The sequence below is a fragment of the Cygnus olor genome, chromosome 8, assembly GCF_009769625.2.
Source record: "Cygnus olor isolate bCygOlo1 chromosome 8, bCygOlo1.pri.v2, whole genome shotgun sequence".
Lineage (NCBI taxonomy): Eukaryota > Metazoa > Chordata > Aves > Anseriformes > Anatidae > Cygnus > Cygnus olor.
Genome location: NC_049176.1, coordinates 10,820,826 through 10,846,741, shown reverse-complemented (window position 1 = coordinate 10,846,741; position 25,916 = coordinate 10,820,826). Strand labels below are relative to the sequence as shown.

Below are 25,916 nucleotides of genomic sequence, written 5' to 3'. Positions count from 1 at the left end.
CCTGGCTCCCTCATCTGCAGAAGGGACTCTGAAGCATCTCCAGTAAGATGCTAAGCAGATGCTAAGGATGGACACAGCACCAGAGCAGCTGAAAGCTCGCCCACACCAGTCACTCGGCTGATCTGACTGGCAAAAATGTTTGAAAGGCTGCACTTTGGGACAGTTTCTTGTAAAGATCTGCTCTCGGCAGGAGTGGGAAGACAGCAAAGGGGAGAATTACCAGTCGCCACAATCCAGCCACACCAGAACAGCACAAATACCGGTGCTTGAGGGCAGGAGGGGCTGGAGGAAGAGAGGGAGCAAGGCACCTGCAAGGTGAGCCTGCGCTGCAGAGCCACGAGACCCCAGCCAGGATCCCGGGCAGCTCCTTTAGACTCAGCGTTACATAAGCAGGCTAAAGCTGCCTCTTCCGTGACAGGTTTATCCATGCAGAAAATGGCCTTATTGCTTTTCCCTCTGAATTTCAAAGCGGTCCCAGAGCCTTTGGTGCTCCGCAGGCCCCTCGCCTCCTCACCAGCCCCTTCCCAGGCCAGCGCCGCAGCATCGCTCGTTACATAACGCCGGGACAGGGAGGACGGGGAAGGAGAGGAAACACAAAGGGAGAGGGAGATGTCACACACACGTTGCACTGGCCTGGCATTGTCTCCTCTCAAAAACATATAGATGCCGATTAACGGTTTGACACGGTGTCCAGCAGGGCACAGCCTGCTACTTGCCTCTCCAGCCTAAGGGCATCGCTTCTGCCACATTTCCCCCATGTCGAATGAGGCCGCTCTCTCCTCCTGACCACAGGAGGACAATTCAGCGACTGAGTCTGCACTTCTCAGCTGCTGCACCCGCTTCTGAGCCAGAGGAAGCCCTTCGCTGAGCCCTGCTGCCAAACAGAAGCCACGCACTTTCTGTGGCTGCAGAGGGAAGCACAGGATTTTTCCCCTTCCATATGCAGTCCTTGCAGAACACTTCAGCACCGGCAACCGAGCCAATCTCTAGCATGCCTGTTTCCCCCTTCTCCTCCCGCCCTTCAGAGAGTTTCTATTATCGCACATTTTAATGTAATCTTAAAGCAAATTAAATGTTAATTAAATGCAAGGAGTGTCTCCCTGGCACAGCACAGGCAACTCACGGAATTTATCGAGCACAAAAACCTGGAGATTTTTAGTGGCAGGAAGTGTTGCACAGCCTCAAAACACGGACCCATGACCGGTGGGCTCAGGATGCTGCACTCCCTAAACTTCCAGCGTCAGTGCAGATATACTGTGTGCAAAGTGTCGCATTCCTAGCTGAGCCTGCTGGACCTGCTGACTCAAACTGACACCAAGCCCGCTATCGGATCTTTCTGGTACCTTTCTGATACCTCCTGCCCCCAACCTTTATCCTCCCTCAGCTGTTTGTTCGAGCAAGCTCACGAATTTCTCAGCAAGAGGTGTGACACGCATTGCTGCAATGCTGCTCAGATTTCTCTCTGATGCCTGAGATCAAGGGACTGCAGCAGGGAATCACAGCGTACGGGAGACAGAGATGCTGCGCCACAAGCAAGGAGCTTGTCTCTCACGGAACACCGATCTCTGGGTCATGGCTTCCAAGACAGGACACAGGAGAAAGAGAGGGAAAATCGGGGTCTGCGGGAGGTGGAGAGGCAAGGGAAGGAGGGAAGAGGGGATGGTACAGCGAGCCGAAAGGCTCACTGGACGAGGTAGACAGCGACAGGATGGGCAGGGGTGAGGAATGCAGCGTGTCTTTTCAGTTACCTCCGTGGGATCAGTAAGGCAGCCATTCAGGCATCCAGTTATAGTTAACCCCTTAACTGGCTGGCTTGGAGAGCAGTCAGGGCTGTTTGCAGGAGATAGGAGTGCGGGAAGGAGGGATTTACTGTTTCATGTCCTGGCACTTAAAAATATACCAAAGAATCCTCTGCAAAAAAAGGAGGGCCAGTTGTTCTCAACCCATTTGATCCTCGCTTCCTAGCGTGGAAGGTTGATTTTTCAATGGAAGACGTTCAGAGTTGAGAGATGATCACAGAGAAGAGACAGCATTTCCTTCTAAAACCAGGACAGCAGGTTAAGTCCAGCTTCAGGTCTAAAGTGACTTGAGTTTGGCGTCACAGCTCACCACGGAGCAGCAGGACTCGGCATTATCGCGCTCATCATTCAACACCTCTGAAGGTCTCTCCTCAACAGGCAGAGCTTCTGGACTGACCTCGCTAAGAAGACCAAACTACCTCTTGTCCCTGTCCCTCCAGGTCATGGCTGATGTTACCGGCCATCACGGAAAAGCTGGCACTGCAAATAAAATAAGAGGAGGACTTCACGCGTCTGCTGGTCCTTGCACCATCACAGGCTCAAGCACTCACACAAAAATAACTGAAAGAAAACATCTCCTCTTCCAGGCGGTGGCAGCCTGCGGGAAGTTACAAAGGGGGTGCACGGTCTGCAACGGGGAGGGAGGGAAGGATGAACAGACAGAGGGGGTGGCAGGGTCCCTGGGAGCCTTGGCACACAGCCCACTGGTTAAACAAATCTCCCATCAGAGTGAAGGCGAGGTCCACACCTGCCAGGAAACCGATGGGACAGAGAGCAGGACCGAGCTGCCTGTATAGTGAGCAAAGTGCAAAGGTTTCCTGTTTGCCAGGACAAGGCCGAGCTCCAGATAACCTCCACGTCCTCTTGCCCAGAGGGAACAACTGAGGAAGTGGCAAAGGAGCTGATGAGAGCAGAGACTGTGTGCAAAGGAGCCAGGACCCCGTTCCGCTTGGGCCTGAGGAGATCCCAAAGCTTGGGCTGCCCAACACAACATCCCTTTTAAAACCTGATTACATTAAAAACGCACAAAGCCTCTCCCCAACTAAATTAATGGAACCGGGATTGCACTACATGCCAGTGAGCGCATTTTCTTAATCCCTGCCCTGACCGGCTGCTTCGATGCGCTTTAACTGAAATCAATCCTTGGTAATTCCTTAAGCCCCTTTAAATTTCCTCGTTAACAGTCTCACCCACATGCGGGGCCACAGCACAGGATCTCCTGGAGTCCCTCAGCCCCTCTTCCCCACCATCACTCCGAAATGACAGCTGGAAGCGGAGCTGGATGCCCGCTGGGTGCCCTCTCTCTCCCTCGCCGTCTCCTCGAGCAGAATGCTTTTTGGGGTCCTGTTACGAAACAGCTTTCTGCTCGCCTCCGCTCCCACCCGCTCGCCAGCCCACACAACACAACCTGCACAGCTGAGCAGCACCGAACTTCCCTGTGCTCCCAAAGTCTGCCTGACTTCAGGGATGCCGAGACCTACATTTCCCACAAAGACAACCGCACGGCTAGGCTGACATGCCCACGGATATTTCCTTTGATTGCAAATAAAGCCAGTCAATTATGGCTTTATGAACATAATCTGTAGCATGTGGTAAAGGCATCCCAGTGGGGGTCCGTGGTGCCGGGTTTTTCTGCCCCACACTCCATCGCTTGCCCTACCTCCCCCCCCTACGAAAGGACCCTGGGTCAAGGAGAATCGCCAGTCTCATCATGGACGTGCTTTGGGGTTTCTCCTTAGGAGACAAAGGAAGGGGGTGCAATTACGACAATCAAATTATCAAACCCCCCCAGGAGATCACCTGAGCAAAGCAGCCATCCCAATGGAAAAAATTAGCAGCACAAAAAAAGAAACAAAACCACAACAACAACCCCCAAGGGGCTTCGAGAGATTAAGTCCATCCATTCACATGCAGAGAAAGCCAGATAAACCCGAACACCGAGGCACTGCAGCCAGACAGACACAGGGAAAAGATACTCACTGCCGTTGACCTGTCCTCTCTGCCGGTGGGTCTTTGCCAACACCGTGGTCACAGAGGCTCTGGGGAGAGAACAGAGCAGTCTCTTCAGAGACAACCCCCAGCACGGGGTGAAAGTCACACTCCGACACACCTCCCCTCCCCAGCTCTCCCCGGGTGGCAGCAGCAGCAGGGCTGGGAGCACAGCTCCGTGTCACATCCAGCGAGGGCTAAAAAAGCAGCCTCACCCGGCAGGCTGGGGCTCAGCTCTGCTGCGGAGCCGGCTCGCGTGGCTCGCTGGCGGCACTGCCGAGGAGCCCACCTGATCAGCACGTTTCGCTGCATCCCTCCTCGCCCGCCGCCCCGCTAACCTGGCCGCGGATCTCCCCGGCCCCTCGAGATGGGCGACAGCTCGGCACGGGTGGCGGGTGCCAAGCGCTGGCTGGGAGCATCTGGGGGCGGGTGGGGGGATGCCTGCGAACGCTCTTCGCCGTTGTCACCCTCGGTATGTTGGAAGAAAGCAGCCGCCTGCGTCGGTTTAATCAGCTCCTCTGAGGTTTAGGGGAGGTTACTGCCCTCGGATCGCAGATCGTCAGGAGTTACTACGGACAGAAGGGACTGGGGAGTTTAATTAAAGAGCCCCGGTGTCAGCAGGGTCAAATGAAATCGTTAACGGGCAAGGGAGAGCCGTATTGCAGGGCATGGGAAAAAGAAACCCACCCGGCTCGTCAGGGATGCGACTGACCCCTCGTCTCCCCTGATGTGCGCAGCCCCACTGGCCCCCTGCCGTGGTTTGGGCCTCCCGTGGTTTGCTCGCCCCACAGCACAAGCTCCCATTCCCTCTCCTCTCCTGCACCCCCCCCTCAACCAGCAGAGGATGTATATGGGGTTCTCAGCGCACCCCAGTGGGACTTCCGCGGGAACCTAGCCCCCAGCACACGTGGTGGGGCAGCAGCACGACCCCAGATCCGGGCTTGGCTCAGCCACCAGAACCCCAACACAGGTGCCGTGCAGGCTGTGCAAGCACCCAGCTGCACCCCAGGCTCACCAAGGGCACAAGCCACTGCTCGTTTTGATCCTGCTGGAGTTGGCCACTGCCTGGGACAGGGGCACCAGGGGAAAAAAAAAGTGGCTGCAGTTACACCAGTCACTATTTTTCTCATTGCTCTCCTGCCTTTTTCCTAGAAACCCATAGCCACCCACCTCTCCTCTGCTAAAGCGGTGCTGGGCCTGACATCCTTGTGCTACTAACAGGGAACATGTCTTGAGATAGCACATTATCACCAGCAACATCCCTGGGGAAAGAGTCCTGCAGAACTTACTATGAAAACACAGGGATTAGTAGTGCTGCAGGAGTGATCCCAGCTCTCTGACCCGGATCCCCTCCTTCACAACTCAACCTGGCAAGGAAATAATTGCCTTGCTCTCACCCTGCCATCGCAAAGCGCAGGTCATCCTGACTTGGGTTAATCACGTCTCTGGTTACGAGGACACAAGCATTCAAAAATAAAAAATAAAAATGCAGCGGCTGATACAATCTCCTCTCAGCCAAGGTCAAAGGTTGGGGTCCATCCTATGCCTCTGGTACAACAGGCTGGTTTGTTCAAGTTAAATAACAATCAGCTTCAGCCCTTGCCCCAAACCCAAGCCAAATTTAATACAACATCACCAAGGGTTCAACTCCGAGCATGTCATTTCTGTTTTAATGCCCTTCCACACTCCCAGGTTCTCTCTGGGCAACTGCAGGATGTCACAAGTGACACGGGCTGCAGCACCTCCAGGACATTAGTGGGGTGGAAGAGTGGAAGAGGCCAAGAAACGAGGGCTCCTGCTTGTTGTCCTCCTACGCCAGTTTTACACGTTGCTGTCTCACAGTCACCACCAGTATGGGCAGGGACCCCAGCCCCTATTTCTCCAGGCTGTCAGCACCCCCTTTTCGTGAGCTCAGTGAGGTCCTGGAGCAACCCACAAACAGCTCTGCAAAACACCATTTTTCTTTTACTTTCCTGGGCTGGGATGGAGTTAATAGAGAACGAAGTGAGTGAGTTGTGTTGACACAGGCACTATGGGAAATGTAATTAAATTGCAGATAAAGAGAACTGTATTTTACAGGGTAATATTTTAGAAAGCTTCTGTGAGATAGAAAAGGTTTATAGCAAATTCCTTCTAAAATGGCCCTCGTATTTCTGACTACTCTGTACCTTCTATTTAAAACCTTTTAATAAAATAACTCATTTTGATATTAGGTTTGAATCCCATCCAAAATTTTAAATCTCTAAAAAATACCTTAAAGCAATTTCCTCGTGACCTGCTAACAGCAGACACAAACGCATGCGGCACTGGAACTGTTGCCTGTCACTGCACAGGGTGGAAGGAAATTTGCCAGCCTGTTCCCTGGACAATAACATCACCTCCAGGGTCCTTCTCACCCTATTATTTTTAACTGCCTCCCTGCCTATTACGTGTGTTTTGTCCGTGCCCCTACTGATTATCATTTGAGCAGTTTTTACCCCAAAATTTCTTCCTGACCAAACATCTCCACTGGTTTCACTCGGTCCCAGCTTCTGCCACCCAACTGCTAGAGTTGCACAGCCTGAAGACATCCGTTCCTTCCAGTACGGCTGCCCAAACATCTGAGATACCCAGCCAGCCCAGCTGGTAGCTGTGTGGTTTCTGCCCCCCCCCAACCCAGGGAGGAGAACACTCCCCAGGGCTGGTAGCTGACCTCCCTTCTCACTTTGGGGCTACGACATCAGAGAGCAGCTACACTGACTACCTTATTTGCTTGGCTGACATCTCCGATGGGCTTGCCTTGAATAAACTCCTTTACCTTGACATTTAAGCAGACTACTGTCTGTCTTCTCACTCTTGCTCTGTTTCCTCGGGGGGCTGTGTGCCTCTCTGGGATTCCATTATTTTATGCTTAACTAGCTGTCGTGCTGGGCCTGTCGCTTCCACTCCTCAGTTCTGACTTCAAGGCCTTGTCATCTTTACAGCAACCCATGCCACAAGGCATTGAACTTCTTTGGGACTGTGTTTGCTCTTACTTTGTGACCTTCCCTGGTCTTGTGCCAGCATCTCTCTTTCCTCACACTGTAAGGCAAGGAGCTTGTTTTAGGGTGTGCTTCATGGCTTGTGAGTCGAAGTGGTTTTAGCCTGGCATCAAGAATGTGTTTCTTCAGACTGCTGTGACATATAATAGCTACATCCCCACAGCTGAGTTCATTTTTTGGTTGGTTAAGTAAGATTCTGTTGCTTCTGTGACCTCTCTGGAAAGAGCTCTGTGATGAAGGATCTGTGACTGACCAAGTACGTGGGGCTAGCCACTTCCCTGCAGCAGTCACTGCCTCAGGAATGCAGGTGATCTGCATGCTGCAGAGCCTGCCTTTGGCTCAACCATAAGCCTCAGCCTTGGTCGACTTCTGCTGCAACCCAGGGGAGCTTTGGTTTGGTTTTGCCTTTTTTTTTTGTGTGTGGGTGGTTGTTTGTTTTGCTGGAGGACTGGAACAAACTACTGCTCTTGCCATGGAGTTAAAATCCTGCAAAACCACTTGTGACACAAAGCATCATTTGGTCTCCTCTGACACCCACAAATTCCAAATTTATTCAAAATCCAGGCTGGTACCTATGTGGGCCCAAGCCCAAGGTAATTCAAATTAGTAATTAATTTGCCTCCAGAGCGTGCTGTTTCCACCACTGTTTACAATGAAAGCTGTTAATGTTAAAAGTAGTTAGTAACTGACAGCTAACACGCAATGCTCTGCTCACCGTCAGGCTGCCTGCCTGTTTTAGGATCCAGGGTAAAACACACTTGGTGCAGTACAAGGTGATTGGCTGGGCAAAAGAGAATTATAACTGATCTCTACAGCTTCCTAAACCGCAAAACAAATCACAGACTATCTTACTTATTAAAAGAATCACAAGAGCAGCTTTCCCTTCCAAAAAGAAGCTCCCATAGCATCAGGAAACACACAAAAAGAAAAAATTTAAGGGGTTATTTTTTCTGTTCACGTTAAGCCTCAAATCATTCTCCACATCAGCCCTGGCAGGCAGGAAATCCTGAAAGGTTAAACAAGGAGAGCTTGAGTTTCAGGGGCAGGTGGGGAATCCATGCAGCTGATATCCTGGATAGGAGGGGGCATTGACAAAAAAAGCCATTTCTCATGCAGTAACGAGGCAGGGCAGGAGATAGGAGACACCCACTGAGTTGAATTCCCCTTGAAAATAAAAGGCTGTTTAAAAATAAAAACGAGTTACATAAAGCGTGCTCCGTTGTTCTGTCTCTGGCTTAGCTCGAGAGAATGGCAGCTATTTCAATTCTCCCCCGTGTCAATGATAAAAGTTGGACATGTGTGCAGCGCTCGGGTGTTGCGATGGCTGCAGCAGAGCAGATGCCTCCAGTGTGAGATGGCTCCGGGCCCCGGCCGGCGTGCTCCGACTCCCTCCTCGATTCCTCCAGGCAGGTAGGATGCAAAACCAACAGCTAAGTAGTGTGGGAGGCTCCAGGCTGAGAGGGGCACTGTGCAAGACAGAAATCAAAGAATTTCCCCTTTAATGCACTTTATTACAATTCCATAATTGTTCTCCGAGGAGACACGCTCCTGTGCCCAGGAGCAGTTACACGTTAAGAAACGCGTTGGTGCCTCGGCGTGCGCTTTGGAGAGGATCCTGTTAAGTGTGGAGCAGGGAGGCAGAAAGGATTGGACTTGACAGAGCTGCTCTGTGCAGCCTTGGAGTCCTCCCAGCTTTCAGCATCGCTGCTGCTGTCAATATGGCAGTGTCTGTAACGCAGTCGGTGTGTACGGCTGGGGATCTGAGACAGATCCACCCCGACAGACAGAACTCCGCAACGATCCCCTACTGCAGATGCTCCATCCCTGGTAGGTTTTGGCTGAGGGCTGATACTTGAACACAGGCCAGGGAGCGAGTCCTACTGACAGACGGGGTTCATTTTCTGCTGAGAGATCACTCAAGGTGCTTGCAAGCAGCCTGCATTTTGCTAGCTGAACGCTCTGCCAAACTAGTCGTTTACTGAATGGTAGAAATCATCCCTGAGATCTGCGGGCTGCAGTCACAAATCCATTTATGATGGACAAGGTCTGTGATTCTTTGCTCTTATCGCTGCTGTTTCAAAGCCTCGGGCTTACAGGGCATCCAGGCCCCAGAGCAAGGATTTACTGGGGTTATCAGCCACTACACAGAGAGGCAACGTGACACTGGGAGGTCACTGCAGCAAAACACCTGAGCACGTGCTCGACTTGAAACATGTGAGCAGTTGAATGAATACTTGCATGATGAAATACAGAGTAAACTGCGCGGGTGAGCCTCTCTCATCTCTGGAGGCTGCTGCTCTAGCCTTAATTAAAACATAAATGAAGCGAGTTAGATGGGCTCATCCTCTTCTCCAGCAGATGGTGGTTCTTTCATAAGAATGTCTGCTGCATCCAGCACAAATCTCCCATCAGGAGGCTGGCTGGCAATCATCACTTGTGTCCTGACAGCCCGGATAGAGATGCACGCCGCAGCGCTGCCAGTGCCTGCGCTGGTCAGGCCCTAGGGACTGGGCAACGTCTCCAGAGCTGCGTGGAAGGACCGCAGGGCAAAAGGCCAGACTTGTGCTGCCAGAGCAGACAGTGCTGGATTTCTGCTTCCGAGGAGCTTTGGGCTGCAGGAACAAGTAAGCCTCAGAGCAGGGTGGCACAACAGGACAGCACTGACAAGCAGAGCACAGCCCCTTACGGTCAGAGCTGAAGTACCACCCTGGCAATGTGCAGGGTCCCCAGATGGAGGAATGCAACTAGGGATGCCCAGGACTCGGTGCAGCGATAATCAGGCACAGAGAGAAGATGCCAGCACGATGGGGCCTGTGTGTTTCTTAGCTGCACTGAATGACCAGCTCATTACCAGAAAAGAGAGGGCCCTTGCCGCTGCAGTGACCTCCACGAGTTACAGCAGTCCCACAGTCAGGGCTGCAGGAAAATGAGCCCACTTACATTAACCCCAGTTCTTCCCCCACCTGCAAACACTCCTGCCATCTGCAAGGTTTTGCTCCAGCCGTTGCTCAGCGCAGTTCTCTCCCCTCCAACACATTTTCCTTTCGCTCCAATTAGTCTTATTTTTAACTAGCTCAGCCCCAGTGTTCAGCTCTGGTGTTAGTCACAATGTCACAGATACCTTGTGTGCAAACATTCAGAGGAAAAACAACCCACCATCTTAAAACACCAACAGCAGCAAAGGAAAAAATTCAAACCATCTTGCAGCTACAGGCACTGGCACAGACTAACATTTTCTCCCAACATCAAAGGCCCACCGCTAATCCAATTGAAACGGAGATCACCCCCAGAACCAGCCCTGCTCCTCGTATCAGCCCAGCCAGGGGTAGGCTGGGGGTTAACGTAGGAAGTGCAACGCTCTCTTTCCCTGCCTGCGTCCCTTTGACCATTCACAGGACACCACAGGAAGATTAACACACCAGGAGAAGCGCTGCCCTGACATTAACAGGGGTGACATCTGAGCAGCACCTTTCCCTTCCCGCTTTGCCTGTGGAGCCATCCATCCCCACGGAAAACTGGGGCAGGAACAAGTAAAATCCCCACTCCCAGAGCCTCATATCCAAGCGGAGAGCCACCAGGCCTTGCATCACCCCCGGAGGGAGCTGTGCTAAGGTACTCCTAGCTCTTACCTGTCCTGCAGCTGGCAGCAGGGTGGTGGCTACGTGGCTTTTGGTGCTTGAGGGACACGGCTGGTTGGGGCCCTGAGGAAGAACAGTGCCTGCAGGCTGCCACTGCATCGGGGAGGGTGAGGGAGCCAGCCTGGCCACGGTTACCTCTGGAGGAGCAGCAGCACTCCGCCACTGCCCTGGCTCCCTAGCCCTGCATCTCGTGAAAAGAACAAGAGCCAGGGGGGTGGGTTATGAAAGAGAGGGAAGGGGGAGAAGGGAGAGCTCTCTCACACATGCACACAGCCGAGCAGACAGAGGCTTGCATAGGATGGCACTGCCTGACTTGCTCTCATTATTACCGCTGGCTGGCTGCAGCCTGTGGAGAGCTCGCCAGCATCTGCTGCTGGCTGGGGGCATGGTAGAGAGAAGGGACAGGGAAGAGATTGGGTCCTCACGGACCAGCAGAGCAAGAAAAACTACTGGCTTGGTACTGGGGCCTTTGTCGTCTTTGTTTGCTTTTACCTGGGAGGGAAAGGGTCCTACTTGAGAGAAGGAAATGATAGTGCCAATAGAGAGTTCAGTTTTATCTTGACTACTCCTTTCCTCCCTTGAAAATTAAAAATCTTCAACCCCAGTCCTCCTCAACGCAGTTGAAGGATGCAGTAGGACTCATCTGACCCAAAGCTGATACAGACAGCATTGCATCAAGACAGCCAGAAAGCAGGCTGCACGTACCCAAAACACCTACATTTAAATCTTAGCCTCTGCCTATCATTCCCATTACCTGGATCATGCTAGTACAGGTCCAGAGGCATGGCAGGGGTACTGGAGGCTGTGCAGAGCTGCCTGCAGTCCCTGACACTGTGCTGATCTGCTCCAGTGACAATCCCAAAAAGACAGGAATTCACAGATCTAGCCCTAATCATCCCTGAAGAGGATTCCACGTATTTAATAGCACGCTTTTCAAAAGCATCATGTGCTCAGAAGTGCAGGCCAGCTTGCAGGGAAGAAAAAGCTTTGTGCCTAATGCCTCTGTCAGCTTTTGAAAAATCCCACATCTCCTCCCTTCTTCTGTCCTAGTGCCTTACCACTCTGAGGTTTTACTTGGGGTGCTCAGTTTGGCCAGAATTAAACTAAAAGAGAGGCCAGATGGTTAAGGTATTATGGCCTCCCCTGAAAACTCCCAGTCACCTGTTTATCACAGCTCCTTACTGTAAGGTTTTCAGAAAAAAAAACATGGAGATCTAGCCACACAGCTGACTGCTAATAAAATCAATAGGTGTGATGCATTGAATTATGAGCACAGAAAGTCTCCAATACCCTCCGCAGCAGTTAACCTGAGAGCACACCGTGCTGCCAGGTCCGTCCCTACGTGACTATATATATGTATTCTGCAGTACACCTTTAAGACTCACCTGAGACCACACGTGTCTGCAGCAGAGCAGGACAGGACCAGCCCCTACTAAGCAAAATCCAGCACCCAAACAACGCGTGTTCAGCTGGCCTCAGGACTCTGGTGTCCAGCTCCAGGAAACGGCTCCCTCGTGGGGTTGTGCTGCCAGGTGTCAGAATATATTTCAAGTCACAGCATGCCACCAACCCTGGAACAAGAGGTCTCACTGAGGATCCATACCTGTGGAGGGCCTCTTCTGCCTATAGCAGCAGATGCACTGGCCCAGGGGTGATCATTTTAGGACCCGCAACCATGTCTCCTTACTTCCCCTGCAATGGAAGTAAGAAGCTGAGATCTGACACTATGCCAAAACCCTGACCACTGCCCCACCACAGACAGACCCCAGCAGCAGCAGGGCTGGACCCCTTTAGGCTGGCTGAAGAAGGGAGTCATATCACTGGAGAACGGATTCCTGCATACCCCCCTACAGCGCTGCACATCTATACTACTTCAGCAATAAATCCAACCAGAGTCTCGGCAGACGTAAATCAGTTTTCTTACACCCCAGGGCTGGGAGATTTCTCAGTGACATCCGTTCTCTACAGGGCTGTTTTTTTTCTACAGATACTGTAGCACAATCTCCCAGTGCATTTTTAGTAGGGGGGAAAAAGCCATCTTTGTGTAGGAAAAAAAAAAAAAAAGACAACCACATCTGTATTTTCTGGGTAGTGAGCAACCATCTGCTCTGTGCTCCAAAGCATGCAGCCAACCTTCCAGTCTCCAGGACACGCAGGAAGCCTCACAGCCTGCCAGGAAGGCAGACCCTCTGGCATCCTCGCAGCCACACAGCTGGGGTCTGACTTTCCCCGGGGGAAAGGACAAGGCACCTCGGATGGTGTTTGCAATGAGATGTCCAGGACTTCACAGGGTTGTGCCACTCGCAGGGGGACACTCGGCACCATCGTTCATCACCGCCGTGAAGGCGTTGTACGGGCAGGGACCGCTTCTCCCGGTTGAGCCAGGACTCCAGCTGCATGTGAAAAATCAGATGGCTTGTTTTGTATGCATGTGAAAGCCTAAACTTAGCAGGCAAGATGTTAATTCGTAGGGAAAATAGGCCATATTTATGTAACTGTGAAAAGCTGCAGTGAAGGTTACAGATCCAATGAGAGAGGAGCATATGTACAGCGCTAACGACAAACACCGCTACTCACCCTGCTTTGTCAAGAGCTCCAGCAACTGCATATTCATCACCCTACACCCCAGAGAACCAGCTCTGAGGCCTTGCAGGCTAAGAATAGAAGTCTCATTGTGTTTTCTCCTCCGTGGCCCAGGTTTTGTCCAGGATTAGAGGCACCGGGGTGTGGAAGCCCGGCTGAACAAGCACTGCAAATGGCAGCGTCCGTGTATGCCTGCTCGCAGTGCAGAGCTCGCAGCTCAGCAGGGGTGGGTAACGCTGAATAAAGGGCGAATTCATTCACAGCCATGCAGGATGGCATTAGTGCCGGGCCTCTGCTCACAGAGACATCCCCTGTGGTGGATGGGGCACTCACAAAACACGAGTCCCTTGTGCATAAACAAAACCCAGGCATCTTTCCAAGCAGGCGGCTGGAGAAATGCCATTACTGACATTAGCAGCTCCTGGATGTAAAGTCCGATGGCTTGGATCCACCGCAGAAACCCCAGTTCCTGCAGGGGCCAGACAGCTTCACTGATAGTCCACCTACCCACAACAGTTCTCTCCCCTTATACACTTACACACTGCCATACTTGAATCGTGTCATGGAATGACATGGAAATATTAACAGAGCTAGTCATTCAGGTGTTTTTCACATACCCCACACACCGAAAGGTCTTTTAGCTTCAGATACTGCTACAGGGAAGTGCTGGCATCGGTGGGAAACTGCATAATAGTGCTATTTCTATGGCTTTGAGTTTGTGACCCTGGGACTCTGGTACAGCCAGAGTGACTAACAGACCTTGAAAATGGAAGGAAATGTAAATTTGCTCTCATAGGGAAACCAAGACAAAAAGCATTGAATTTTAACTGCTTATGTAGCCACTTGTCCCTGATCTTGGGGCCATGTTCCTGGACACCTACCTGAAAGTAGCAGGGAATGATTTCCAGAGAGGTTGGTGAGCCAGGGTTTTCACTGTCTTTAAGCAGAGTCCAAGCCAGGGGCAGTACTGAACAAAGGCATCAACAACAAAGGCATCGGACCCTCTGGAGAAGGTCTTTCTAGCTAGAACATCACATAACAGAGAGCTCTTTTGGGAAAGGACTCTCAAAATAACCTCTGTCTCTTCTAATGTAAATGCCCCTGGGAGCAATACTCTTTGTAAAGAGTTTCTGGAGAAAGTCTTAAAAAAAACAACCCTCCCATTAATTCTGCATTTACCCTTGCTGCAGTGTTAACACACAGAGCCCAGAGGAGAGCCATCATCTTCCAGTACTCTTTCCTAATCGCAGCTGAGAAGGATATAACAATGTTCCTGCTGCTCTCTCATTTCCTCTGGCTGTAGCTCATTGCTCGTTCAAACTAACCCACTGCGAGCAGCAACTCTGCAAAATGCATTTTGGAGTCATCATCTGGCTTTGCGGTGCGCAACAACAGGGGACTCGCCATCTGTTGCTGTTTGTTTAGCCCTTTTGTTAGTGAGCTAACATCTGGGAAAACTGCTGAGCCCCTGTTTAAGAAGCGGTGTGCTTGGAGAGGAGACATGCATGCCTTTGCCCTCTGTGAAAGATGGTGCGATCTGGGTACCATTTGTTTCTTGGGCCTCTTGTTCTTTGCCCAGTCATCCCCCTTCAGTGCCCAGAGTGTTGCATTTAGATGTTCTCATGACACTGGCTAAGATCAATCGGCACAGTCCAGCCATTTGACCCTGAGAACTGGCTTGCGTGCCTGGAAAGCCACATGCTAGCTCCAACTAAGCACCTGCACATTAATTCCTCTTTCAGATGTGTAGCACTGCAGCCCAGCAAAACCCAGAACCACACTGTGAGGCAACAAAGTCCCTTTTAAACAGCCAGGAGTTTGGAAGATCTGTCTCCTATGGGACTAGGAAGGCAGGCAATGCAGCCTCAGACCCAACACCAGCAGTGAGATGGGGCTGGATCTGGTGCTTGAGGTTGGCTCTTACCTATTCCCTCCCCTGCCACCTAACCCATCACTCACATCAACGCTGCTAGCTGTTTAGTCTTCAGAAACACTGCCTCCAAGACCGGGGATGGTGTAATCCTCGGTAGTCTTCTGCCTCCCCTTGAAGAGGTTCAACAGCGTCCAATGACCTAGCTTCAACGCAGCCCAGCTCTCTAAAATTGGGGGAGGAAACTGTTAAGCTGTGGGAAAAGCCATAAAACAGAGCTACGCAAGATAAAACAGTTACAGGATTGTTACAACAGCGAAAGTCAGTAGCTCAGTCAAGAGGAAAAACACAAACATTGAAAATTCTATAGGAAATAATCATGGAGGTGAAAAACAGCAATGGGATCTGCCTGTTCCACTAGGGATCTGCTGCAGGGAGCACCCAGACTAACCCTCTCCCTCCTGGCAATGCCTATGTGGCCAGCAAAGACTCTGTGGATGGCTTACGGAGAGGAGGGTGGACGCATACTAATGCTGAGTGTAGCAGATTATGTGTTAAAGCCATAAAGTTGTATTTATTAGCCAGGTTGTGCACATCCTGCCTGCAGTCTCTCTACGCATGACTAAAGATGCCTGAACAAGGTGACCCAGAGAGACTGGGTTGTATTTCAGGAATTTACACCTAGCACATCTGCCTTTGCAAAGACACTGCCCGACACTATTTGAAGCCACGCATGCAATAGCCCTCTTGGAAAACATCAACATCTGCTAAACAAGACAACCGAGTGGCCAAATAAAAAACTAACTGCCAAAGGACAAGAGCATAACAGGTCACTCCTCATGAACCCTGCAGAGGCCAGGAATCAAGCTTTGGGAGAGCAGCACGTGACACCAGAGAGGGAACCCAATTTCCCCAGCCAGCACTCTCGCATCAGCCTGCCTTCCCCACTCTCAAGCAGGAGAAAACAGCTCTGTTTCAGTGGGAATCATTCAACACCCAAGTCATGAGGCAGCAGGCAAGCAGTTTTGCTCTTGCCAGCCCAGAAGCACAGATCGAGGAATTACAGCAGCAGCACACGTTCTCTTCAAGGGCACAGCTCCAGCCCCCGATTCAGGTACTGTAGCCGAAACCGCACCACCCTGAGCGGAATGAAGAGATTGCAACACGTGTTTTGCTGTCTGCATTTCTGTTTACACCCCAGCACGATATTTGCTTTTTCACAACAGGACAAGTTTTGTTGACTCATGTTTAGCTTCTGACCCAGTATAAACACCAGCAGTTTCTACTGCCAGAACAGCCGCTCCTCTGATGCCGCCTATAGAGCTGATTTTCTCCCCTCTAAGTGAAGCAACCTGCTTTTATCTTTGTTGTATGGCCTCCTAGTTTCTCCATTTGTCAAGGTTTGAACCCTAGCTACATTCCTCTCCCAATAACCTACAGATTCTCCAGCTACCAAATCTGCATTAGCTTCACATAATCAGTACATGAAGCTCCATTCTCTATTTACCACCCAAGACTGAAAGAAATGTTTCTGGGACAATCACCTGAAATACATCATTTTAGCATCATCCAACCATTTTGTACCCGGTTTCATTTAGAGCCAGCATTAGGTACGACTATGCCAAAAAGACCTAGCATATTGTCATGAACTGCCTCTCCCATGGCAAGATGACCTTTTACGTTACTTTGCTTTACTTGTCCAACACCTTCCAAACTGCTTTTGTTTCTTTTTTTCTTTCTTCTTCTGCAAAGAATAATTAAACTGATCTATAATTACCTTGGCCCTCTATTATTTCTAGAGACTGCACGACCTTTTTGGCACTCGGGTGCTCCTCACCTATCCAGCATAATTTGTCAGAGAGACCATAAATGATTCTGAAATCACTTCAGCTAGCTCTTTAATAAAATTCCTGACACCCAGACAGCCTGAGACCACTCAGTTTCCCAAGAACACCCTTGAATATATTTTTTCTCTATGCTAAGATCTCACTATGAGTTGTTATTACCAACAGTGCTAGTCTCTCACTTCCTTCTCTTCAGCTTTTTTTTTTTTTTTTTTTTAACAACTACAGTGAAAAAAATAAAGCATTAAACATTTTGGCCTTCTGAATGTTTTTTTCAACAGGTCTTTCTGTTCCTGTGATTATCCCCCATGTACATTAGTAATATGAGGAGGACCAAGGAAAGTGCTGATCTGCTCATTTGCAGTGCTTACCAAGACTACTGAAAGGACGGGTTGTCAGCCATAACAAGTATTTTTTATATTAAGGGATCATGACAAAGCAAAAAGCATTTGTCCTGCGGGCTTAGAGATATAAACTAATCCCACTGCTACAAAGGGAGAATTGTGGTTATTCATTTATTAGAGGTTCCTGCCACCAAAGGCACACTTCCTTGGCTCGAGAAGCAAGCTCTGAGCTAGGCAGCCTTAAAGAAACCAAGCTGTAAGGCTGAAATAGAAACCCAGAAAAAAAAAGTAAGCCTCATTTGGCCATGCAAGCCATGTAGCACAATCCAACACACTATCTACCAAAGGAGCTGAGAAATTACACGGAAAAAAAAGAAATCACTACCAACTATTAAGATGAATCAATAGAGAGAAATAGGATTCAAAAGCATCTGCAACATCAAAGCTTTGTAACAGAAACTCTCCCTTCAGCCAGTGGCAAATAAAAGGGACCGTCTGTTGTCTGTAATGTTCTCAGTGAACATCAGAAGAATGAGCAGCAGTGTGCTATACTGGTACTGCCAAGGAAAAAATTTAAGCACACAAAACACTTACTACAATATGCATATGGATGTAAAGGGGAAGTGAACATATCTATATATAGATATATAGATACACACACACAGTCTAGGCAGGGAAACCTTAAGGTTTCCTGAAAACAAGAGTATTTGAGTGAGAAAATAAAGAACAGGAAATATTCTTAGAGATGCACTTCAGTAAGATCCCAGCCTTAACAATTCAATTACAATGTCGATACATCCACGAAAGCACATGGCTTTTAACAACAGTCAATGGTCAGTTGAAGACAGGCAATGCCCTGAAAGGAGATCTGGATGAACTCATGGAGATGCCAGGAAGCAATGCCTCCAGAAGTCCCTGCCTGGGACTGCAGCAGGGACTGTTGTGACTAAGGGAATCAGGAGTCATCCACAGACATAAGGAATCTGAGACATTAGCATAAACAATCCTAGCTCCTGGGAGGAAAAAAAGCAAACAAAAAAACCCTAGAGCAGTTCAAAAGCACGGTCAAGTGAAATGCAAATGCTGCCAAAGAGTTCATGAAAGTATTAAGCTCAGTTACAAACATTTTATTATGCAGTGGCACCATGTTCACCTCCTGAATGTTTAAAGTGAGGCGTGTTAAGCAACTCACCCTCCTGATCACCCTTGTTTCTTCTTTTGTGACATCAGGGGTGAATACAGCCCTTGGCAGACTTTGGTGAGACTTCTCATCCTTGATTTTACTTATGCTCCAGGTCTACTTAATAAATAAATGAACGCTATACACAGATTTTCATGTAAATCCCATTTTCTGTCTATGAACTGTTAAAATGCATACAAATTTCTGTAACTGCACATTAAGTGATGTCAGTTCTCCATAACAAGATATAAAATAACACTGAAGATTATACATAAACACATATGGTACACCTCCAACTTTTAGTTCCCATTACCACGAAAGGCTAAGAAAAATGGCAACTCACTTTATGATTTCAAACAGATCACTGTCTAGGAAAACACACAAAAATCTTCTGTGTCACTGACTCTAGAGAACTGCTCCATTACTTCCTAATACCGCATGACAGATTCTGATTATTTGGACACTTTGCAGGATTTTAAAAACTTTCCAAGCAGGAGCCGCAAGATGGCAGCATGCATTAACTGCGTGTTACTTTATTTCAGAGCTGCAGAGTCAGCTTAAGCAGCCCTCATTCCTGTATTCCCCAAACCTCCGTCACTTACCCTGCTCCTCACCTGTGCAGCAGCAGCTGCCTAAGGCCATGCAGCATGCTGGATCCAAAACTGGCCCAAGCTGAAATAATTAAGTACTGCCAATCATGCAGCCCTCAAACGCTTTTATCAGCGTTGCCAAACAGTGAGGAGCAGAAAGAGGGACAGGACTGACCTTGATGTAAAGAAAAAGATCTGCAGAATCACAACTTAGATTTATAGAGAAGGCTGTTCAGGGAGCATTAGTTAAAAAAAAATCACAGAAAATACCTTTCATAAACTGTCATTCTGGCTGAACGTCATCCTGACTAAAAAGTACCTCTTCGTATACTAATTATTTAGTCAACATACTTATTTAACTGGTGAGTCTACATTTAATGGATGCTTATATTCATTATTTATCTCATTTTCCACAAATGAAATCAGTAACAGCATGCCAGATACTTTCTTCACGTAGCTTCTGCAACTGCATTAAAACCAGCAAGCTATCACACAATGCAACTGTGAACTGAATTTGGCCCTGTGTATTTCTGCAGGAACTGTGCTAAATAAAAATTAAATAAATAAATAAATAAATCACTCCTCCCATTAAAAGAATCCCCACCCCACCCCAAGCCCCCAAACATAGTATGAAAGATTTGCTGGATCTGTCTTTAGTTATGCTATATTAACAGCAAAAATATGAAGAGAGAAGTCATGGCTTTATATCCTTTCACTTTAAATTCTTGGTTTCTTGGGATTTTTACAAGACATCCTGAACATCTGACTCAAGCTCTAATGTTCTATAATTCCTTTTTTAAGCTTTTACATGAATATGGCATAATACTTTATATTTAAACTCTAGCCCTTTTCCCCTGCAAAAAATGTATCAGAGGTTAGAGATGAGTTAGATTTCTACATTAGAAAGATGTTGGAATTACTGGGCTGCTACCTCTGGGACAATACGCTGTGTGACCTTGAGCTAGTCAGCCTGTCATCCACCCACCTCTCCCATTTGTTCTCGGATATGTTTGCACAGAGCTGTGAAAAATAGCATTCCACAACTACCAAGGGCTGTATTAACCATGAGAAATATTACACCCATTTTGCTCTGAACATGGTTGTTTTGCCACTCACAGGGAAGTGGTGCTGTTTAAAAGGGTTAGAGTTGCATGGTACCACCCTACTCAGAGCCCTGGAACTGTAATTGCTGTCAAATTAGTTCTGTTCATGCCACCAAAAAAACCACACACCACATTTAAGGCTTTTCTTCTACAAAACCATACTGGATGTCTTTTTCTTTGTACAGAGACAAACATCTAATGACAAGAATAACAGAACAGATGTCAACTGAGGATTCTGCATTTTAAGGGACACCTTCAGAGAGCTGAAGCCTTCATCAACAATTCTCTTCAAATTGCTAAGCAAACAAGCAAAATTCTCCAGAATGACAGCGTTTTAAGATCTATCACTCTCTAAGAAGAGTACAATATAACAAAAATCCAATAGTACACTGTGCTTGTTGTTCTACAGACAACTACACAAGCCCCTTGTACTAACTGTTCCCAGAAATGTTTTTATATCATTCAGTTTGGTATACACCTGCTACTTGGGAAAGTGTAAAGTGTTGCCAAAAGCTAGCTGATTTCTCCTTCAGGTACTTCGTGTTATTTTTTATTTAATTTTTAAATAGTAACTGAAGTACATGGCTAATACTAGTTTTTGCAACAACAAAGAATTTCCTAGTAGACTTACACAGTAAAGGGCAGAAAGTGAAGGTCGATAAATACAAAGAGAAATGTATACGGGAAAAGTAATTCCAAACAACCTAGAACAGGATGCACTTTTGGCCGTTCCAGCTGTAGATGGGTGTATGGGAAATCACTGCTGGTAGAACAGGTGGTACGCAGTGATTTCCACTGGGAAGAGATAAAATAGGCTAAAAATCTGCAGCTTAAAGTTGATGGGATCGGAAACAGAGGATATGAGTTTGTGAAATGATGAACAAGGTGGAGAATATAAAAGGAACTTGAATATTCATTTCTTCTAATAACCTAAATGGGAAGGTACCCGATGAAATGATCAGGTGACAGATTAACGTTAAGCAAGAGGAAGCACTTTTTAGAATACCACAATTTAATATAAGAACTCCACCGCAGAAATACAAATACATTTAAAATATAACCAACTTCATGGGAGAACAGTACAGAACACCTTTCTTCAACTCTAATTTAGTATTACAGTAAAACCAACAGCCATCAAAACACAACAAGAAAGCTGGAACTGTCTTGATGTTATTAGGGGCAAATGTGATCCAGGCTGAATGTATCTGCCATGGAGTTCCTTGCTGTAAAATTGTGGCTGGCACAGCTGGTAAATGCATATAAGCAACATTTTTTAATTACATAAAACAATGCTTTGAAAAAACAACAAACTAAAACACAAGCCTAAAATAAGAGCCTAAATATTTAGAGGTGCAGTCATGCGAAGCCTACACCAGGGATTTCCATCTGGTAGCATTTATATGCCTGTCAGTTGTCCGTGCCTTTTCAGCTGCTGTTAACGCATGGGCCAAAGGGACAGGGAGCATACCAAGCATCATCATGAGACTGCTGGCTATGTACACTGACACCAGTGGGCAAATGTGGTCAAAATTTGTCGTTGTGTAAGCAGCTAATGGTATAAAAAGTGGGGGAAAATAGAAACGCTTACATTTGGTAGAATAAGCTCTCCTTATCCTTTCACTCTTACCATTATAGACTTGCTCTGAGGCTGCCTGTATTAACCAGATGCTGGATATCAGCACTTATTTCAGTGTCACCCCATGTCATACCTGCCACATCCATCCCGGTGAGGGACATACCTGCGAAATAGAGCAGTGGAGTTACGCCTCCCTATGGTTGTTGAAGATTTGCCATGCATATGTACAAAGGACCAACATATGGGTCTAGCGTGTGATCCGCCTCCAGGAATAGTTTTGCACACCCAAGAAATGGCCTCTTGCTTGCATGGCACTGAGTCTCCTTACATCAGATCTTAGCTAAGGTCCCCAGGCTCACAAAGACAAAGAAACAAAGCATATATAAACGGACTTCTGCCAGAGTACAGGAGAGTGGTGGTACAGAGCAGTAGCTCCCCCCTTCTCCCATGGGCTAAATTGTGGGTTAAAATCCAGCTGCAGACAGCTGAAACAACTCAAGAATTTCTGCTGACCTGTCATGAAGACAGATAATATTTTCTTAAAGTAGCAGTCTGTTTTCAACAGAATTGGAAATTAATCAGCATTTTTAACCTCTGTGTATCTGCAAAACTGCTGTGAAGTTATTTTCTCTGTAATTTAGCTAACTCTAGACCAATAGATATCAGCACAGTATAGGATTAAGCTCCAGCTTGAGTTCTCAAAATGGCTCTTGTCTTTATGACAGTTTGTGCAAAGCCCTTGCAGCCAAACTCACCCAAGCTATCCGGGACTGTTGAAATCAAACACAGATCTTTCCCCAGCTCGGCCCAACTCTGAAATCTTCTGGATAGGCTTGGAAGCTTTTCAACAAAATGCACGCTTTGCCTGCTGAGAATCCCATCAGCATGCAACATTTCAGTTCTGCAAAAAAAACTGAAAATAAGTTCCCAAAGTGTTTTTAAATGTTAAGAAGGGAAGTATAAACTTACTAGTTTTTTCTAGTCAAAACTATTGACACATGCTAAAGGTTGAAATGCAGAACACATGTGGGAAATAAACTGCCTCTCAGCTTGACCAGTGTTTTGTTCTGATCTAACAGGAGGAAGCTGGGCAGGGCAGGTTATGTTAAAGCAGTAGAGAGACCTTATATACAGCTCCTGCTTCTGCAAGAATGCTCCTTGTACAATCCGATCACCAAACCTAACGTTCATATCTCATGCATATTGGTCATTAAGTTCTCTGGGCTGCAAAATACCCTATCAGGAAACACACCCGACCACCACACATGTACAAGGTTGAAGACAGAGCAGAAGAGTCATCATAACACATGGAAATTACGATCCCGATTCCTACAGTAATGATTTTTTGTTAATTATTTGATGTGTATGCATACCGTAGCGTGGGAAGCTGCTGTCTATGGAAGGGGCATTTCTGGTGACAGCAAGCAGTCTCGTTAGTATCCCCAGTACAGGGAGAAGTTTGCATACACTAATTGTGTTACTTCTCGCTCTATGGAAAAAAAAGAATTAGTACAGAGACACCCCCAAGCACTTTGGACTCTCAGTAAACAGCTTTACACCTCTGTTACATTGGGTAGGAAAAAAATAAACAAATAAATAAAGCCAAGCAGCAATATAGATTAACCAACCTTTTCTTACACATCACACCCCTAACAGTGAGTTTACTTTAATATTAACTCTTAGGGGACGAGTCCAGAACTTTTTATCTTCTGACAGCAACATTCCTCCATAGGTTCATCTCAGTCGTACAGAAGAAAGGAGGACAGAAGCAACAAAGGCTCTGTGAAAGCTTGCAGCTCGTGGTTATGCCACAGCTTATTTTCACCAGGTGTCTCTGATGAAAACACAATTCACAATTTACATTGTGCTGAAATGAAGGAATGTCTTTAACAACTTCTTCCAGGCCAGCAGCTTTTCTGGCAAACATATCAGCCTGCAATATGATCAGCCCTTATTTCCATGTATTTCTTTGTAATGTCTGTCTACTCTTGCTTCTACCAAAATATGCAGCTAAGTATGCCAACTAGATTGTGGTTTAGAAGTGATTATCTGAAGATCAGGCTTCCACAAACCCAAGTGAAGCCTTAAACAGTACTCTATAAAAACAAAACAAGTAATGTCTTCTCTGCGGTAACATCATATCACCACTCATGAATTCATACAGTTGTGTTGTAAGCTACCTTCATTCACCAGTCCAAGCACAGATGGTTTGCATCCATTTGGGATCCATCTTTTCACTGACCTCATCGTGGCAGCACTGCAGCAGCTCAGATGACAGGTTTTGCAGCATTTTTTCATTGTGGTTAATCATAACTGTATAACACACAACTGCAATGAGGCCCTAATATAGCAGTGGGTAAACAAACATCACACAAAACAGTTTGCACATAAGAAGGATGCTTTGGAGACAGCTTGCTCACACATTTTAACAAGCGATCTCAACAAGAACATTCCAAGCAGTGTTACAGTTCTGCCTAAGCCCCTCAGAGCATGTTACACTTTGAACACTTGATAATAATCCTAATTTAAAGAACTGGGACTCTTCAGATGTAAACATTTGCCTTTGCAGTTACTTACAAAATGACACGGTACCCCTTATTTCACAATTAAAAAAAAAAAAACCTTTAACATACTATGTTTACAGTTACTATAAATAATAGCCTGGGGGAGTGAAGAACTTCTCAGAAAAACTGGTTTTCTGTGCTTTCGTGTCCTCAGAGAAGCCTCTGATAATCCCTGCTTTAGAAACACTGATGACTCTCAAGCAACTTCCATTTAAGTCTTATTCTCACTACCAGTAAAGCTAAATAGCAAAATCCATCATCCTCTAAAGAAGCAACCCACATACAACATAGCCTTGTTCCAGCTGTATTCCTTATCATCACTGAAAAGTTAAGGGAATGGTATCTCAGCTATAACTCTCACAAGGTAGTGCTTGAACACTTTGTTCTAACTTAGGTATTTCCATTTTATTCCAATCAAAGATTTGCAGATTTGCTCTTCAGCCAAAAACTCTATGTATTATGGAACCACATATGCAGATAATAGACACATGCTTTTGGCCCGACAGCAGGTAAATTCTTGTGCAAGTCATATAAGACACTTACTGTGCTTAACCCCTAACCCTCTAGCATTAAAATCAGTCTCACACATCTTGTACAACAAGGTGGCTTCTCTGAACCAGACGCCTGCAGGTCCATCAGCACTGCACCATCTAAAATCTCTCCAAATCAGTTACTCTCTGCTGTTATCTAATTCAGCCATGCTGTTGGAGATTGCATGGGATTTACTAGTTTCTCCTAATCAAAAGCTTCCTAATTCCATTTTAACAACATTCTGGAGCACTCAATCTAGCATTTTCCAAAGTTTCTCCACTAAAAGTCACACTTTGAAATCTCTCTATAGCATCTCTGAACACAGGTTAGAGAAATAAATCTAAATTAATCTTTCTTCCCAGTCTTCATGAAAACCATCCTAAACCTCTCTCTTCTAGAAGACCATAGCTTCTGCAAGGTATTACTCTAATTTATTTATTTATTTTAACACTTAGTCACTTGTGTCCCACTCAATTTAGAAGATGCTTTTAACATGGATCTGCTTTTCAAGCTATCAAGTCACCAAACTTCTTGAGCCAGCATTAGTACACAAATCAGTGTTTCACATGTAATTCCACCCAAAATCCTGCATCCACCTCTGAGTGCTGAAGGAAAGCGAGGCAAACTCAGCTTCTCTCTGAAAACTGATCCTCACTCTGTTATTGACAGCTTCTACTCAGAAAAAAAAAAAAGAAACAAAGCAAGGGTGAATTAATTTAAGATAAAAATATCTTCTACAAAGGAAAAATAAGGAATTCAGTATTTGATGACAAAGAATGTGAACCTAAATCCAGGATTTTGTTGTTTTTTCTTTTTTTTAAACAGTATTTAATCATGTTCTGAGACTGTTAACAGTAATAATATGAGATGAGATCAGATTTAAGATACCTCCATTGTCTTGTAATCTACAAAGAGTGAGCAAGTCAGTTCTGCTGTTACTTGCCTATGGACAGTACTTTCAGCCTGTACAGAGAAATCAAAAAAAAAAACCAACCTTAAGGAAAAGAGCCACCTCCCCTACTGTTTTTTTTATCAACAGGATGGTCCAGTTATTAAAAAACACCAGCAGTCCACACCACGTAATGTTGTCCCACAATGTGCAGACTGTATTAGCTTTCGCCCCACCAATTCTGCTTTATCCAACCTACACAGAGATAAAAACACCTACTGGCAGTGTCACCTGCAAGGGGCTTGCAGCTGCATCACTCACGGCTGTAGCAGCAGGTTTGCAGGACTCAAAACTCACAAGGCACTGGCAGTCCTGCTGTCACAGATTTCTTGTCAC

At 47.0% G+C, this 25,916-nt stretch overlaps 1 protein-coding gene across 8 annotated transcripts in view; it reads right to left on the bottom strand.

The window, feature by feature from the left end:
- RGS8 (regulator of G protein signaling 8) overlaps positions 1-25,817 on the bottom strand; it is a 44,635-nt gene extending 18,818 nt beyond the window's left edge. For 2 of the 8 annotated variants that reach the window (XM_040564732.1, XM_040564735.1), the window contains exons 1-3: positions 4,127-4,201; positions 3,780-3,838; positions 1,749-2,279 (exon numbers count right to left, since the gene is read on the bottom strand). In XM_040564732.1, coding sequence (XP_040420666.1) covers positions 1,749-1,774 — 26 coding nt within the window. In that variant the 5' untranslated portion in view covers positions 1,775-2,279; positions 3,780-3,838; positions 4,127-4,201. The other 6 variants (XM_040564727.1, XM_040564729.1, XM_040564733.1 and 3 more) reach the window with 6 other exon arrangements.
- Positions 25,818-25,916: the final 99 nt, after the last annotated feature.